Source organism: Sphaerodactylus townsendi, linkage group LG06 (genome assembly GCF_021028975.2).
Source record: "Sphaerodactylus townsendi isolate TG3544 linkage group LG06, MPM_Stown_v2.3, whole genome shotgun sequence".
Lineage (NCBI taxonomy): Eukaryota > Metazoa > Chordata > Lepidosauria > Squamata > Sphaerodactylidae > Sphaerodactylus > Sphaerodactylus townsendi.
In genome coordinates, this window is record NC_059430.1 from 125,268,983 (window position 1) to 125,282,378 (window position 13,396).

The window sequence follows — 13,396 nt, forward strand, 5'->3', positions numbered from 1 at the left end:
CGCTCCCATTGCCAAACAATCAGGACAAAAGTGAAAGATTTTTGTGTGCTTTTATGGGTTTTTGCCTGTGACGTAAAAAGCATGAGGCCAGACAGTGTCTCTCCTCTCTCAACTTTTAAAAAAGAAAATACTTATTTCTGATTATTGTGTATTTCCCGAACTGGGTGGCCATGGTCTGGTAGTTTTTGCTACAAACGTTTTGCAGCAAAAACTACCAGACCATGGCCACACAGCCTGGAAAACCCACAACGACCAGTTGATTCTGGCTGTGAAAGCGTCGACAATACCTGCATATTTTTGGGAACTACGTCTCTTGTGTCAGTTTTTGCGCCAATCTATTGGTTCATCTTTAAGGCACCACCGGACTCTGCTTTGGTTTTACGTACAACAGGCTAAATTAGCAATCCCTCTCAGATCTGCCCTAAACAGCAAGTGGTCGGCATCAATAATAACAACATTGATGTCGATTGAATTTCCTTCAATAAAATAGTGCCTTTATTGACATTTTAGTAATACATAAATTAACTTGAAGCATTCGATCCATCAGCCTAATAATCAAGTCAACTGGTTCTGATGGGTTTTCCGGGCTGTGTGGTCGTAGAATACATCTGCTCTTAACCACTACACTACGCTGGCTCCTAACGTTTCTGAGACAAGAAACTTGCTCCTTGGAAGAACTCTAAAATTCCCGAAGCCTAAAGAAAGCCCAAAATATTCTGAGAGATCTGTCTCATCCAGCACACTCTCTTTTTGAACTGTTACCATCTGGCAGACGATACAGGTCTATAAAAATTAGGACAAAGAGGCTTAGAGACAGCTTCTACTCTAGAGCTGTGGCGATGTTGAACTCCGGGGCTTCGTGTTGATGTGTTTGGGGCTGTGTAGTGATGGGTGGAGTAAGGGGAAAGTGAGGATGGGGTATGAGTCTGAAATTGTGTGCATCGAGGAATGCTGCTGTAAATTTTCGTTGTGTGTGCACAACGACAATAAATGCTTATGCTTATGCTTATGAAGTTGCCAGCTATTGATGCATGTGAAATGTTAGGAGCAAAAACCACTAGACCACGGCCACACAGCCTGGAAAGCCCATGAAAGCCTTCATTCATTCATTCATTCATTCATTCATTCATTCATTCATTCATTCATTCATTGTTAACCTATAAAGTGCCACCAGACTTCTGTTTTACTTTTTTCACAGCAGATTAATGTGTAGCTACCCTTCCACCATTAACTACTTACCCATTGAAAACAAGTTGCTGATTCAAACCTGCTTTGCCCCCTCCAATCTAAAGACCATACTAGATTTTTTTTAAAAATGATTCCAAGCGTTGGGGATATCAGTACACTCATACATGTAGCCAAACCTTGAGATCTCAGCAAAAGACGTACCATTGGCAGAGGAGATATGCATTTCTAAATCTAAGTTCTGGCCCCAACATTGTCATGCAGGTGAAACCTATAAGAAGAAACTAGAATTAAAGAATGTTGACTTGATTTATTGTCGAAGGCTTTCACGGCTGGATTCAACTGGTTGTGGTGGGTTTTCCGGGCTGTGTGGCCGTGGTCTGGTGGATTTTGTTCCTAATGTTTCGCCTGCATCTGTGGCTGGCATCTTCAGAGGTGTATCAGAGAAAAGACTGTTTCACACTGTGTCTAAGTGAGAAGGGAACGTTTAGTGTGGTATATTGTCCATGTCCCAGGGTGGGGAACCAATCATTAAGTGTTTGGGTGGAACTTGCTATGCACTCAACCACACCTTTGCATAGCAAGTTCCACCCAAACACTTAATGATTGGTTCCTCATCCTGGGCATCTGAAGATGCCAGCTGTAGATGCGGGTGAAACATCAGGAGCCAGTAGTGTAGTGGTTAAGAGCAGATGTATTCTAATCTGGAGAACCGGGTTTGATTCCCCACTCCTCCATCTGAGTGGCAGAGGCTTGTCTGGTGAACCAGTTGCGTTTCCACACTCCTACATTCCTGCTGGCTAGTCACCTTGGGCTAGTCACAGTTCTTTGGAACTCTCTCAGCCCCACCTACCTCACAAGGTGTCTGTTGTGGGGGTGAGGAAGGGAAAGGAGCTTGTAAGCCACCTTGAGTCTCCTAACAGGAGAGAAAGGTGGGGTATACATCCAAACCACCACCACCTCCTCCTCCCCCTCCTCTTCTTTCTTCTTCTTCTTCTTCTTCTTCTTCTTCTTCTTCTTCTTCTTCTTCTTCTTCTTCTTCTTCTTCTTCTTCTTCTTCTTCTTCTTCTTCTTCTTCTTCTTCTTCTTCTTCTTCTTCTTCTTCTTCTTCTTCTTCTTCTTCTTCTTCTTCTTCTTCTTCTTCTTCTTCTTCTTCTTCTTCCTGGAGCAAAAACTACTACACCATGGCCACACGGCCTGGAAACCCCACAAAAAACAGAATGAATTAATGTTTTCGGTCTTGAAGGTGCCTCTGGACTTTTGTTTTAGGCGGGTAACAGAAGAATCTAAGGATGTATAAGCAAGTGCATAAATGCCAGGAGTGGTACAAAAGGACTGGGAAGCTAAATTGGTTCAGTTTGGAGAAGATGTCCATATCTGTCAGAGATGCATCTTCTCATCTTTGGTTAATCTGGAACTGAGACCTGTCCGGCTCTGCAAGATCTTGCAAATTCTTTCGAGACTGGCTAGAAATAGTTTCAGAGGGAAGTAGAACAACTCGACTTGAGTCCAGCAGCACCCGAAAACCCAACAAGATTTTCAGGGGTTGAATGATGGAGAGTCCACGCTCCTGGCAGCAGATAACCAACTTGATTCTCAAAAGCTCTCCCCGCAAATTCCTGTTGGTCTCTGACTTGCTACAAGACCCAAACCTAGCTGGCTAGAGACACAGAGAAAGATGCACATTTCTGTTTTAACGCATGGGTGTGTGTTGCAAGATCATTAGCATAAAATGTTATGCATTTTTAGCATTGGGTCACTGAAAGTTTTGTCTGGAAATTAGCAGCCCCATTTATTAGGGGGTCTTTTTCTTGACTGAGGGCGGGGGTTATGGACCTTCAAAGGTGTTGCCCCCATCTTCTATTAGCTCCCATTAAAACAATGGAGGATGGGGGCACCTCCTTTGGGAGTCCATAACTTTGGACCCCCTGAACCAAACCTCACCAAACCCGGGTAGTATCATCATGAGAGTCCCCCAAACAATCCCTGAAAGTTTGGCGCTGCTAGCCCAAACAATGCGCTCCCTGCAGGCCAAAAACCGAAAAAACACTAAAAATGTTTTAAAAACCCACAAACGGAGAGGCGCAGCTTCGGACATAAAATGGGGGGGGGGGGTTTTGAACCCGAGAACCCCCTCCGTATCTACGTCCTTGGGGGTTAGGGAATGTTGAGAACTAACAGACAGACAGACAGATGGACCCACGTTCAGGGCATCTTCCCTTTGCAAAAAAAAAAAAGAAAAAAGGTCTCTGCCCAGAGGAGCGTACAGTTTAAATGGACAGACCGTGGCAGACCAACGGAGAGGAAAGGGAAAGGAGCGGCGGCGCAGTTTGCAGGCGTCCGTGGCCACGATCCATACTTTCCTCAGCATGCACCCTTGTCGTTTGGACCTACATGATTCCCCCCCTCCCCCCTCCGACCCCGAACAGGCGAAGTGGTGAATGCAGGGCGACAGCAGACACAGTGACTACACGCCCCCCCCCTCCCCCAAATAGCGGTGTGGGTGTTTGGAACCGGGCTCACCCCCCCCCCCCCCCGCTCCCCAATCTCTGCCAAGGCACCGGATTCCGGCCTGGAGGACGGCGGGGTCTGGCGTTGGGGTGGGGGCGGGATCCTGTCTCTTTAAACGGGAGCGCGCAGGGAGCTGAGCCCGGCTGCTGGCGCCGGCCGTGGGGCTGAGGATGGAGCTGCCCCGCCGCGTCCCCCGGCCCTGGGCCCCCCTGCGGGCCCTCTTCCTCCTGCCGCTGCTGCTGCTGCTGCAGCCCGGGGCGAGCTGGGGCAAATACGTGAAGGGCAACATCAGCACCAAAGAGGTGAGGAGGGGGCTCGCCTGGGCGCGGACGGGGGGGAGCCGGGGGGGCTGCAGCCGCTTTCTTGGAGGAAGGGGATCCGAAGTGGACCGCCGCCCCCCCACCCCACCCCACCCGCCACGGACCATCCAGATGCAAGCTATCGATTGGGCCCCCGCCCTCCCCAAGCCCCCCTGCGCCTCCGGCCCCCGCACTGGGGGTCCCTCCATGCGCCCCCGCTCGCTTTCCCGACCACCCAGCCTTCCCCCGCCTCATGCCTGACCCTTCCCTCGTCGAGCATGAGGCTACCGCCCCCCTTGTTTGCTTGATCCCCCCCCCCCGCCACCCGCACCGCAAGATCCCCCCCCCTTTGCTTTGCCCCTGACTGGCATTGGATCTGCCCAAATGAATGCCAACTAGGCACATTCCCTTCTTCTGTAAGGCCAAGAGTGATGATTGCTTTCTGGGTGCCCACGCTGTGGGAAATGGGGGGGGGGGGGAATCTGGTGATTTGCCCGCTCCCTTATACCCAGCCTTCATTCATCTCCGATGGGGAGAAAGTGCAGAAAGAAGAGCCAATCTGGGTGTTTGGTATTTTGCAGCAATATGGACAGAGGATGAAGCGGGGGTGGGAATGGGGGGCTTGTCTCCCCAGCCATGAAAATGGGGTACATTTGTGACCTCAAAGGCAATGATGAAGATGCCACCGTTGAAATGCCCAGCCTTTCTTGGCCCACTCTGGGGTTCGTTTGGCTGCAAAGCTCCGGTGGCGTCGTAGGTACCCTTCGTTCAGTCCAATTGGGTGCGCAAGGCCCTGACACATCTCTGGCCCCATGAGCATGCTGGATCCTGCAGCAGGTTAGTAAGGGAAAAGGGGGATTCCCTCCCCCATTCACATATTCATGTTTGGCCCAAGGACCGTGTGAGAAAGCAGATCTGTGTTTCAGGAGGAAGTGGACTGCTTGAAAGAGTCCAGTGGCACTATAAAGACTAACACGATTTTGTTCTGGCAAAAGTATCTGTGCACTTGATCCTAAAACCCGCAGTGAAGGACTGATGATTTGCTTTTTTGCTGTGAGGAAGTGTGACAGGGAGTTGTGGCTGTTTAGTGTCGGGACCCGGTGACAGCGTGGATTATTGGGGTGGGGAATAGGAGAAAAGAATGAATGAGCAATGCTAAATAGAATCTCCAAACCATTCCCTGTGAAGCACATCCTAAAGGTTGTTTTTTTAAAGACCAACGATTAATAATCTCACAGACCAGGTGCTCAGGAGCAGCAGCAGCAGCAGAAGGCCATTGCTTTCACCTCCTGCAGGTGAGCTCCCAAAGGCACCTGGTGGGCCACTGCGAGTAGCAGAATGCTGGACTAGATGGACTCTGGTCTGATCCAGCCGGCTAGTTCTTATGTTCTTATATTGGCTATTCAGCCGACGAAAGAGCTGTTTCCCTCTACCTGTCACTTTTGGCTGGCAGTTGTAATCCTTGCAACAGTGCCACTGATAGTATTTATTCCAGATTAAGGAATCTGGGGTCAAAGAGTGCACATACAATGCATCACAAGTAATCGCTGTGCTTTTGGTGCTGAGGGGGACAACCAGAGAAGGCAATGGCAAACCACCCCGTAAATGTGGTCTGCCTAGATGTCACCCGGTGGGTTAGTAATGACCAATGCTTGCATAGAGAACCACCTTTTATTATTATTATTATTATTATTATTATTATTATTATTATTATTATTATTATTATTATTATCATCATTATCATCATTATCATTATCATTATCATTATCATTATCATTATCATTATCATTATCATTATCATTATCATTATCATTATTATTATTATTATTATTATCATTATCATCATCATCATCATCATCATCACCTGCTTAATCGAAGTCAGTAGCACACAAGTCATTAATTATGCTACACGTACAAAGTTATATTAATTTTAACTAATTTAGGAGATAAGAAAGAATGTATAAGGAGAAATAAGAAATATGTCGATATTTTTCTTCTTCCGATATATCCTCCTGTAATGTTGTTCAATTATTTTAACTTAATAAAAAGTATTCAATTAAAAAAGACATTAATTATGCTGCGCACAACATCTGCTATGGAAAGTTGGTTCCCATGGGATCCCCTCATCCACCATTTATGGTCTTTGAACATTTGTGGATTAGCCATGTTCAAAAGGATCGTTAAAAGTATATTGGGGACAGCTGATTGGAAGTTTTTGTAGTCTTGAGTATAACCACGTTCCAGAAACATACAAAGGTAACACCAAGTGACAGAAAACTAGGAGATTGCTGGGAGAAGACTCCATGAATTGGGATGGAGGCCTACTAGACCTCTGGAATCTGTCTGCGGATGCTGCTGATAAAGTTCAGTCTTCTCTTGCCAGAACTGTTCAGTGTTTTGTGTGCTGTGCGCACTGCCACACTTCCTTGTGGGTTCAGCGAAACCACCTCATGACTCAGAGTGATGCGCAGCTCTTGTCTCACTGAATTTTTCGGCTGCCGGGTTACAGAGCTGACGCCGGCCGCAGGGCATTTTCTTCTTCGGCTACCCAGGAGGCAGAAATTCCACAGACGGAGCTGTCCCCATCGCCACACACTGCAGTGCTGTGGAAAGCTCCCACCTGTTGAATTCCTACCTGTCGGGTCGCTGCAACGAGAGCCCCGGGGAAGAGAGAACCTGGAAGAACAGGATTCTCCACTCCTGCATTTTGTGGACAGCTTTACCATGGACCCTATTCCTGCTTTCTTCGAGTGAAATTGCTGCTATGTGCAGCATATACGTGTGGGCCAGAAGTCTCTTTAAATCAGTGTTCCCATAAGTTCTTGCATTGCCTGTGTGTGGGCTGGGGGACCCTAGATGCGTTGTTGAATTTCTGCAATGGGTGTTGGAGGACATTTCTAGGAGATTCTGTGAAAATCCCCCCCCCTTTTTTTTCTTCTTAATTCTTCTCTCTCCGTTTGCCCCAATTCTCAGATTTTGCTTGTTCCCGCTGCCTTCTCCAGCCTCCGGTATGGTTACCGTGGAAACCTTGAGCATGGGTTGTTGCCATGGGAACACGAGGGGATTTTTAAGGGGAAGGAAGTAGGCCCAGGTATATATATATATATATATATGATTTCCAGACAGGCAACTTGATGCAGCCGCTCCGCACACCAAGACACGGCGCTAAAGCAAATGTTTCCAACTCACGGCTTTCCTGCTTGCAGTTCAAGCTTACGCAGAATTATTCCAGCATGAGCCCACAGCGGTTATCGACCTTAGACTGGAATAATTGGCATAGGGCTAATTTGGCATGGAAGTAGTTTTGGCTGTTGGCTAGTTGCTTTGGGGGCCCGTTGCCCAGGGAAACAGCCGCTGTGACTTGATACCGTGCATAGCGTCAGGCCAAGGAGAAACAAGAGCGGCTGTATAACAGCAGTGAAGAGAAGTCCAGCTAAGTGGGAAGAGAGGGAGCATAATTCTTGAAAAAGAGTGCCGGACTTCGGGGTGCAGTCTTGTGTTTTGACTACTGTGACACACTGTCTATGGCAGTGGGGTGGGGGGGCCCTTGAAGGCGACACCAGAGGTGGGATCCAGCAGGTTCTCACAGGTTCCCGAGAGTAGGTTACTAATTATTTGTGTGTGCCGAGAGGCGGTTACTAATTGGTGATTTTGCCATGTGATTTTTGCCTTAGTTACGCCCCTCCTCCGCTCCTCAGCAGTAGCGCACAGAAGTTGAAGCAGTCCAGCAGGAGGTGCACCGGCGTGCGTGGCAGCCTGCGCCTGCGTGCATTCGTTTCCCGCCCAAGGACCGGCACAGCGGCTGCATCCTTGCCACAGCCCCGCCCAGCAATGCCCCGCCCCTGGAATGCCTGGCCACGCCCCTGTCGTGCCCCGCCCAGCTCCATTGGTGTTATGCCACAGTTTGAATCCCACCACCATGGGAACCTACTAAAAATTTTGGATCCCACCATTGGGCGACACAGATATTGATGTCAGCGCAAAACATGGACTCTGGGTTGTTGGCAGGGGTTCAGCACTTTGAACACGTTACCCCGGGTTTAAGGTCGCTCCATCACTGCCAATCTGCTTCTGTGCTCGAATCTTCAAGTTGCTGGGATTAACTTTTAAAAGGACTTTGTAACAGGGGAGTCTCATATCTGCATGGTCTCCTCTTTGTATGTTCTCCCAAGGAATCACTGGTTATCACATCAGGATGGGATTAGATTATTAGCAGTTTCTCCACTAATGTCTGTGGGAACTGCTTTGGCTAAGGCCCAGTGGTGGGATCCAAAAATGTTAGTAACAGGTTCCCATGGTGGTGGGATTCAAACAGTGGCGTAGTGGGGGCGTGGCCGGGCATTCTGGGGCCGGGACATTAATAATTTTTCTTTTAGTGTAAAAAACTCTTACTGCAAAAAAAAGTTCCTATTTTCCAGCTGGTATCTTTCTGTCCATAATTTAAACTCATTATAGCAAGTCCTATCGTCTACTGCCAACAGAAACAACTACTTCTCCTCTAATTGACTGCCTTTCAAATACTTAATACTTTCAAATACTTACTTTTGTTTCTAGAAATCAAAAGAAGGAGACTTTCCTTAAACAAGGAACTTTACCACATTTCTAAAACATGTTTTTAAAACAGCCAAACAGGGAGAATTATCCTGTTTTCTACCTTTGCTAACCAGCCACATAGGAAACAACAGGGCTTTATGATTTTTGGACCTAATGGAATTTCTAATGGAAAAGCAGACCCAATTAGTAACCCCCTCTCGGCACACACAAATAATTAGTAACCCACTCTCGGGAACTGGTGAGAACCTGCTGGATCCCACCTCTGCTAAGGCCCCTTCCACACATGCAGAATAATGCACTTTCAATCCACTTTCAATCCACTTGGCAGCTGTGCGGACTAGCAAAATCCACTTGCAAACAATTGTGAAAGTGGATTGAAAGTGAATTATCCGGCATGTGTGGAAGGTGCCTAAAAATTGGGGTTTTTCCAGGGCTGCTTCTGCGGTATATAACAGATTTCCCGAGGATGTGAGGATGTGCGAAGATTTCAAAGTCCCCATAGCCAGAATTTCCCGTGACTTTGATGGCTTGGTCAGTTACCCTGATGGGGTTATGGCTTGCTTCTTTTTGTGTTGCACTGTTGTGAGTTGAGATTTTGGCTGTTTTTTAAATGATCTGACCCACTCAGAGTTCCTTTGGTTGGGAGAAAAGTTGGCTATGAATATTTTAAACAAAATGAAATTACAGCGGTTAGAGAAAATATTAGTCTGGGTCTAGAGAAACTCAAGCTCAAATTTCTGTTTGTTTGTGAAACTCAAACAATTACCTTGGGCCAGGGATGACCTACCTCACTGGTTGTTGTGCAGATAAAAAGGCTGAAGGGGGAACCATATTTATAGCACTTATTTAACCACCGTTTTGACCAGGGGTAGGGAACCTGCGGCTCTCCAGATGTTCAGGAACTACAATTCCCATCAGCCCCTACCAGCATGGCCAATTGGCCATGCTAACAGAGGCTGATGGGAATTGTAGTTCCTGAACATCTGGAGAGCCGCAGGTTCCCTACCCCTGGTTTTGACTAACGTGACAGCACCCTGGTTTACAGTATTAGATTAAAATGACTAAAATATTTTTAAACATTCTAAAATATCCCAGCTATCTGTGTCCCCCTATGCTCCTCAGAGAAAGAGGGGTGATAAATAAAACCAGCCTATTAGATTCCATCCTAATGAAACCCTAATATACTTTATTAGCCCCTATATTCCATATTCATAATCGGGAACGCAGATGAGAATTTGTACCACATGAACGGAAAGAAAGTGAGAGAAAAATTTCACCTGTTAGTCCTGCATATCTCTTCACTCCCAAAAAATGATGTTTGTTTGTTTGTTTGTTTGTTTGTTTATGGGATTTTTATAACGCCCAACCCCCGGAGGGCTCTGTTTAAGTCTGACAAGGGATACCTGCAGTGGTGGGATCCAAAAATTTTAGTAACAGGTTCCCATGGTGGTGGGATTCAAACAGTGGCGTAGCGCCAATGGGGCTGGGCGGGGCACGGCGGGGGCGTGGCCGGGCATTCCAGGGGCGGGGCATTAATAATTTCTCTGTTATTGTAAAAAACTCTTACTGTAAAAAAAAAGTTCCTAATTTCCAGCAGGTATCTTTCTGTCCATAATTTAAACTCATTATAGCAAGTCCTATTGTCTACTGCCAACAGAAACAACTACTTCTCCTCTAATTGGCTGCCTGTCAAATACTTAATACTTTCAAATACTTAGTTTTGTTTCTAGAAATCAAAAGAAGGAGACTTTCCTTAAACAAGGAACTTTACCATATTTCTAAAACATGTTTTTAAAACAGCCCAACAAGGAGAATTATCCCGTTTTCTACCTTCGCTAACCAGCCACATAGGAAACAACAGGACTTTATGATTTTTGGAACTAGTGGAATTTCTAACGGAAAAGCAGACCCAATTAGTAACCCCCTCTCAGCACACACAAATAATTAGTAACCCACTCTCGGGAACTGGTGAGAACCTGCTGGATCCCACCTCTGGATACCTGCATTAAAAGGCTGAGTGGGGACATCCCATAGAGTCAGTAACAAAGACTTGCACGTTCTGTCCACAAATCTGGATTGCTTCCATCGTTTCACAAATGTGCAAAATTGAATTGCTCAGGAGGGCGTTCTTGCGGAAGGACAATGCTGGGGTAAAAGAAGGTGGTTTTTATTAGAAGGGTTACCAGCCTCAAGGTTGAGAAATACCTAGAATTTTTTTGAGGGGGGGAGTAGAACCTGAGGAGGGCGGGGCTTCAGTGGGGTTCAATATCATATGTTCCACCTTTCAGTGGCCATTTTTCTCCCAGTGAACTGATCTGTGTTGCCTGGAGATCAGTTGTAATCCCAGAAAATCTCTTGCTACCACCTGGAGGTTGGTAACCGTATTTATTAGGGATAAAGTATTTCTTACACCGATTGTCTTGTTGCCTTACACTAGGGGTGGCCAACCTGTGGTGCTCCAGATGTTCACAGACTACAATTCCCATCAGCCAGTTGGCCATGCTGACAGGGGCTGATGGGAATTGTAGTCCGTGAACATCTGGAGCACCGTAGGTTGGCCACCCCTGCCTTACACAGATAGGGCTGCGTGTTTGGAATATGCTGCCACAGGAGGTGGCAATGGCCACTAACCTGGATAGCTTTAAAAGGGGCTTGGACAGATTTATGGAGGAGAAGTCGATCTATGGCTACCAATCTTGATCCTCCTTGATCTGAGATTGCAAATGCCTTAGCAGACCAGGTGCTCAGGAGCAGCAGCAGCAGCAGCAGCAGAAGGCCCTTGCTTTCACATCCTGCATGTGAGCTCCCAAAGGCACCTGGTGGGCCACTGCGAGTAGCAGAGTGCTGAACTAGATGGACTCTGGTCTGATCCAGCAGGCTAGTTCTTATGTTCTTATGTTTTCTTCCCCCAGTCCAATTGCATTATTTTGTCTTAGATTCAAATATTATCAAACCCTGAAGTCAGCTTACTGATTGACTGATGTTATCATCTTTTGTAAACTGCCTAAACAGTTGACTGAACAGTTTGTTAGCATACTCGTAATACGCTTCGGCTCCCAGTGAGAAAGGTGGACTGTAAATGAAATAAACAACTAACATACTAATGGAGTATAACAGACTCATGGAGACCAGAGGCATATCTAGTTTTTGCACCCTTATCTGAGTTTTTGCACCCTTATGGGCAGCTGCCCTCCCTCGGGGGTGGAGCGAGGGGGAATTGCAGCCGGGGCACGTGCACACCCTGAACCCCTGCCATGACACCGCCTGCCCTGCCCCACCCTGGAACACCCCCACCATGCCTCAGCCACGCCCCTTCCCTGGCACGCGCTCGGGGCATCGCGCCCCCCTCTCCATGGGCGCTACGCTACTGCCCTCCCCCACCACGACCAAACAACTTTTTTTGCACCAGGTCATCTCAAAGTCACCATCACATTATAGAACATGCCCCAACTCAAAAATCTGAACACAGAGAAATTATTAATGCCCTGCCCCCGGAATGCCCGGCCACGCCCCCGTTGTGCCCCGCCCAGCCCCATTAGTGCTACGCCACTGTTTGAATCCCACCACCATGGGAACGTGTTACTAAAATTTTTGGATCCCACCACTGCACATGCTCAGTGCATCATGCCCCCCTCGTCCCCTTGGTGCTATGCCATTGTTGAGTGCCAAAACTGGGGTGAGGGCTCTGAGTGCCACCTCTGGCACGCGTGCCATAGGTTCGCCACCACTGACTTAGGCATACCTGAAAATCCCTCACTAGATCCCGAAGAAAGGGCTTTGCTCTTGCGTGGGTCAACAGAAACCTGATTTAGACAGGGTTTGGGGGTCAGGACCTCGCCCCATCTTCCCCCTCCCCAAAGACCCCTCCATAGGAGCCAGCTTGCCCCACTTGGGAAACTTTCTAAAGTTCAGTGAAACCACTCCCCGTGTCCCTTCCACTTCCTTAAGAAATCTCACCTGTGCCAGGGAAGCAGCAGGCAGCCCAGATTCCTCCGACGGGAGCTACCTGCCGGCGTGGCTTCTCTGGGGAGCGACCCCAGCTCTCTTGCGCACCTTGCTCCTGTCTCCGGTGGCCAGCGGCTCCTTGCCACTCCCTGCCATTGGAATCCACACCCCAGAGAGAAATGTCGTCCTGGGTCACACACCCCACCTCCTGGCTCCACCTGCTGCCTGCAAGGCGAGGGTGAGCGAGCCGGTGCCACCATTCCCTCCCCAATGTATGGACCAGGGGGAAGGAAGAGTGGCGTGGGGGGTGGTTTCCCCCCATGTGACTAAATGGCCTCAGCCTGGGGACATTTGACCCAATATATCCCCCTGGGTGGTATGCCCCTGATGGAGACAACAGAACTCAGTTCTGGGACTTCCGTTATTATTGTATGTTTCAGCCGGAGAGCAGGTTTACAGAACTCTAAGTCTTTGTTTGCTTTATTTGTCATGTGCTTTTCCTGTTGAGACTTGAGGCTGAGTGCATAAATATTTTGATAAGGCAAGAAAAACCAGTACAGCAAACATGTATTATACCCAAGGTGACCAGACGTCCCGCTTTTGGCGGGACAGTCCCGCCTTAAACCAATTTGTCCCGCGTGGTTTTTTTTCTGTCCCGATTTTTGGAAGGCTGCCACACTGCCTTCTGGGGCGCTCCCCTTTTCCCGCCCTGTCACAGGGGAGCACCCCAGAAGGCAGTGCGGCAGCCTCCTGCGCTGCCGCACTGCCTTCTGGGGCACTCCTGTCACAGGGCAGGAAACCAGGGAGCGCCCCAAAAGGCAGTGCACTCCTGCGGCCGTGTGCGCGCGCGCGAGCCCACCCCCCCTGGTCCTGGTTTTAAAAGGTGACAATCTGGTCACCTT

The 13,396-nt window shown here is 48.1% G+C and overlaps 1 protein-coding gene and 1 pseudogene across 3 annotated transcripts in view; one reads left to right on the forward strand and one right to left on the reverse strand.

Moving 5' to 3' along the window:
• Positions 1 to 12,579, reverse strand: part of LOC125434283 — a 32,595-nt pseudogene extending 20,016 nt beyond the window's left edge.
• Positions 3,732 to 13,396, forward strand: part of TMEM145 (transmembrane protein 145) — a 38,904-nt gene continuing 29,239 nt past the window's right edge. The window contains exon 1 of one of the 3 annotated variants that reach the window (XM_048499456.1): positions 3,732 to 3,998. In XM_048499456.1, the coding sequence (XP_048355413.1) occupies positions 3,867 to 3,998 (132 nt within the window). In that variant the 5' untranslated portion in view covers positions 3,732 to 3,866. The remainder of the gene's footprint in view (positions 3,999 to 13,396) is intronic. The other 2 variants (XM_048499455.1, XM_048499454.1) reach the window with 2 other exon arrangements.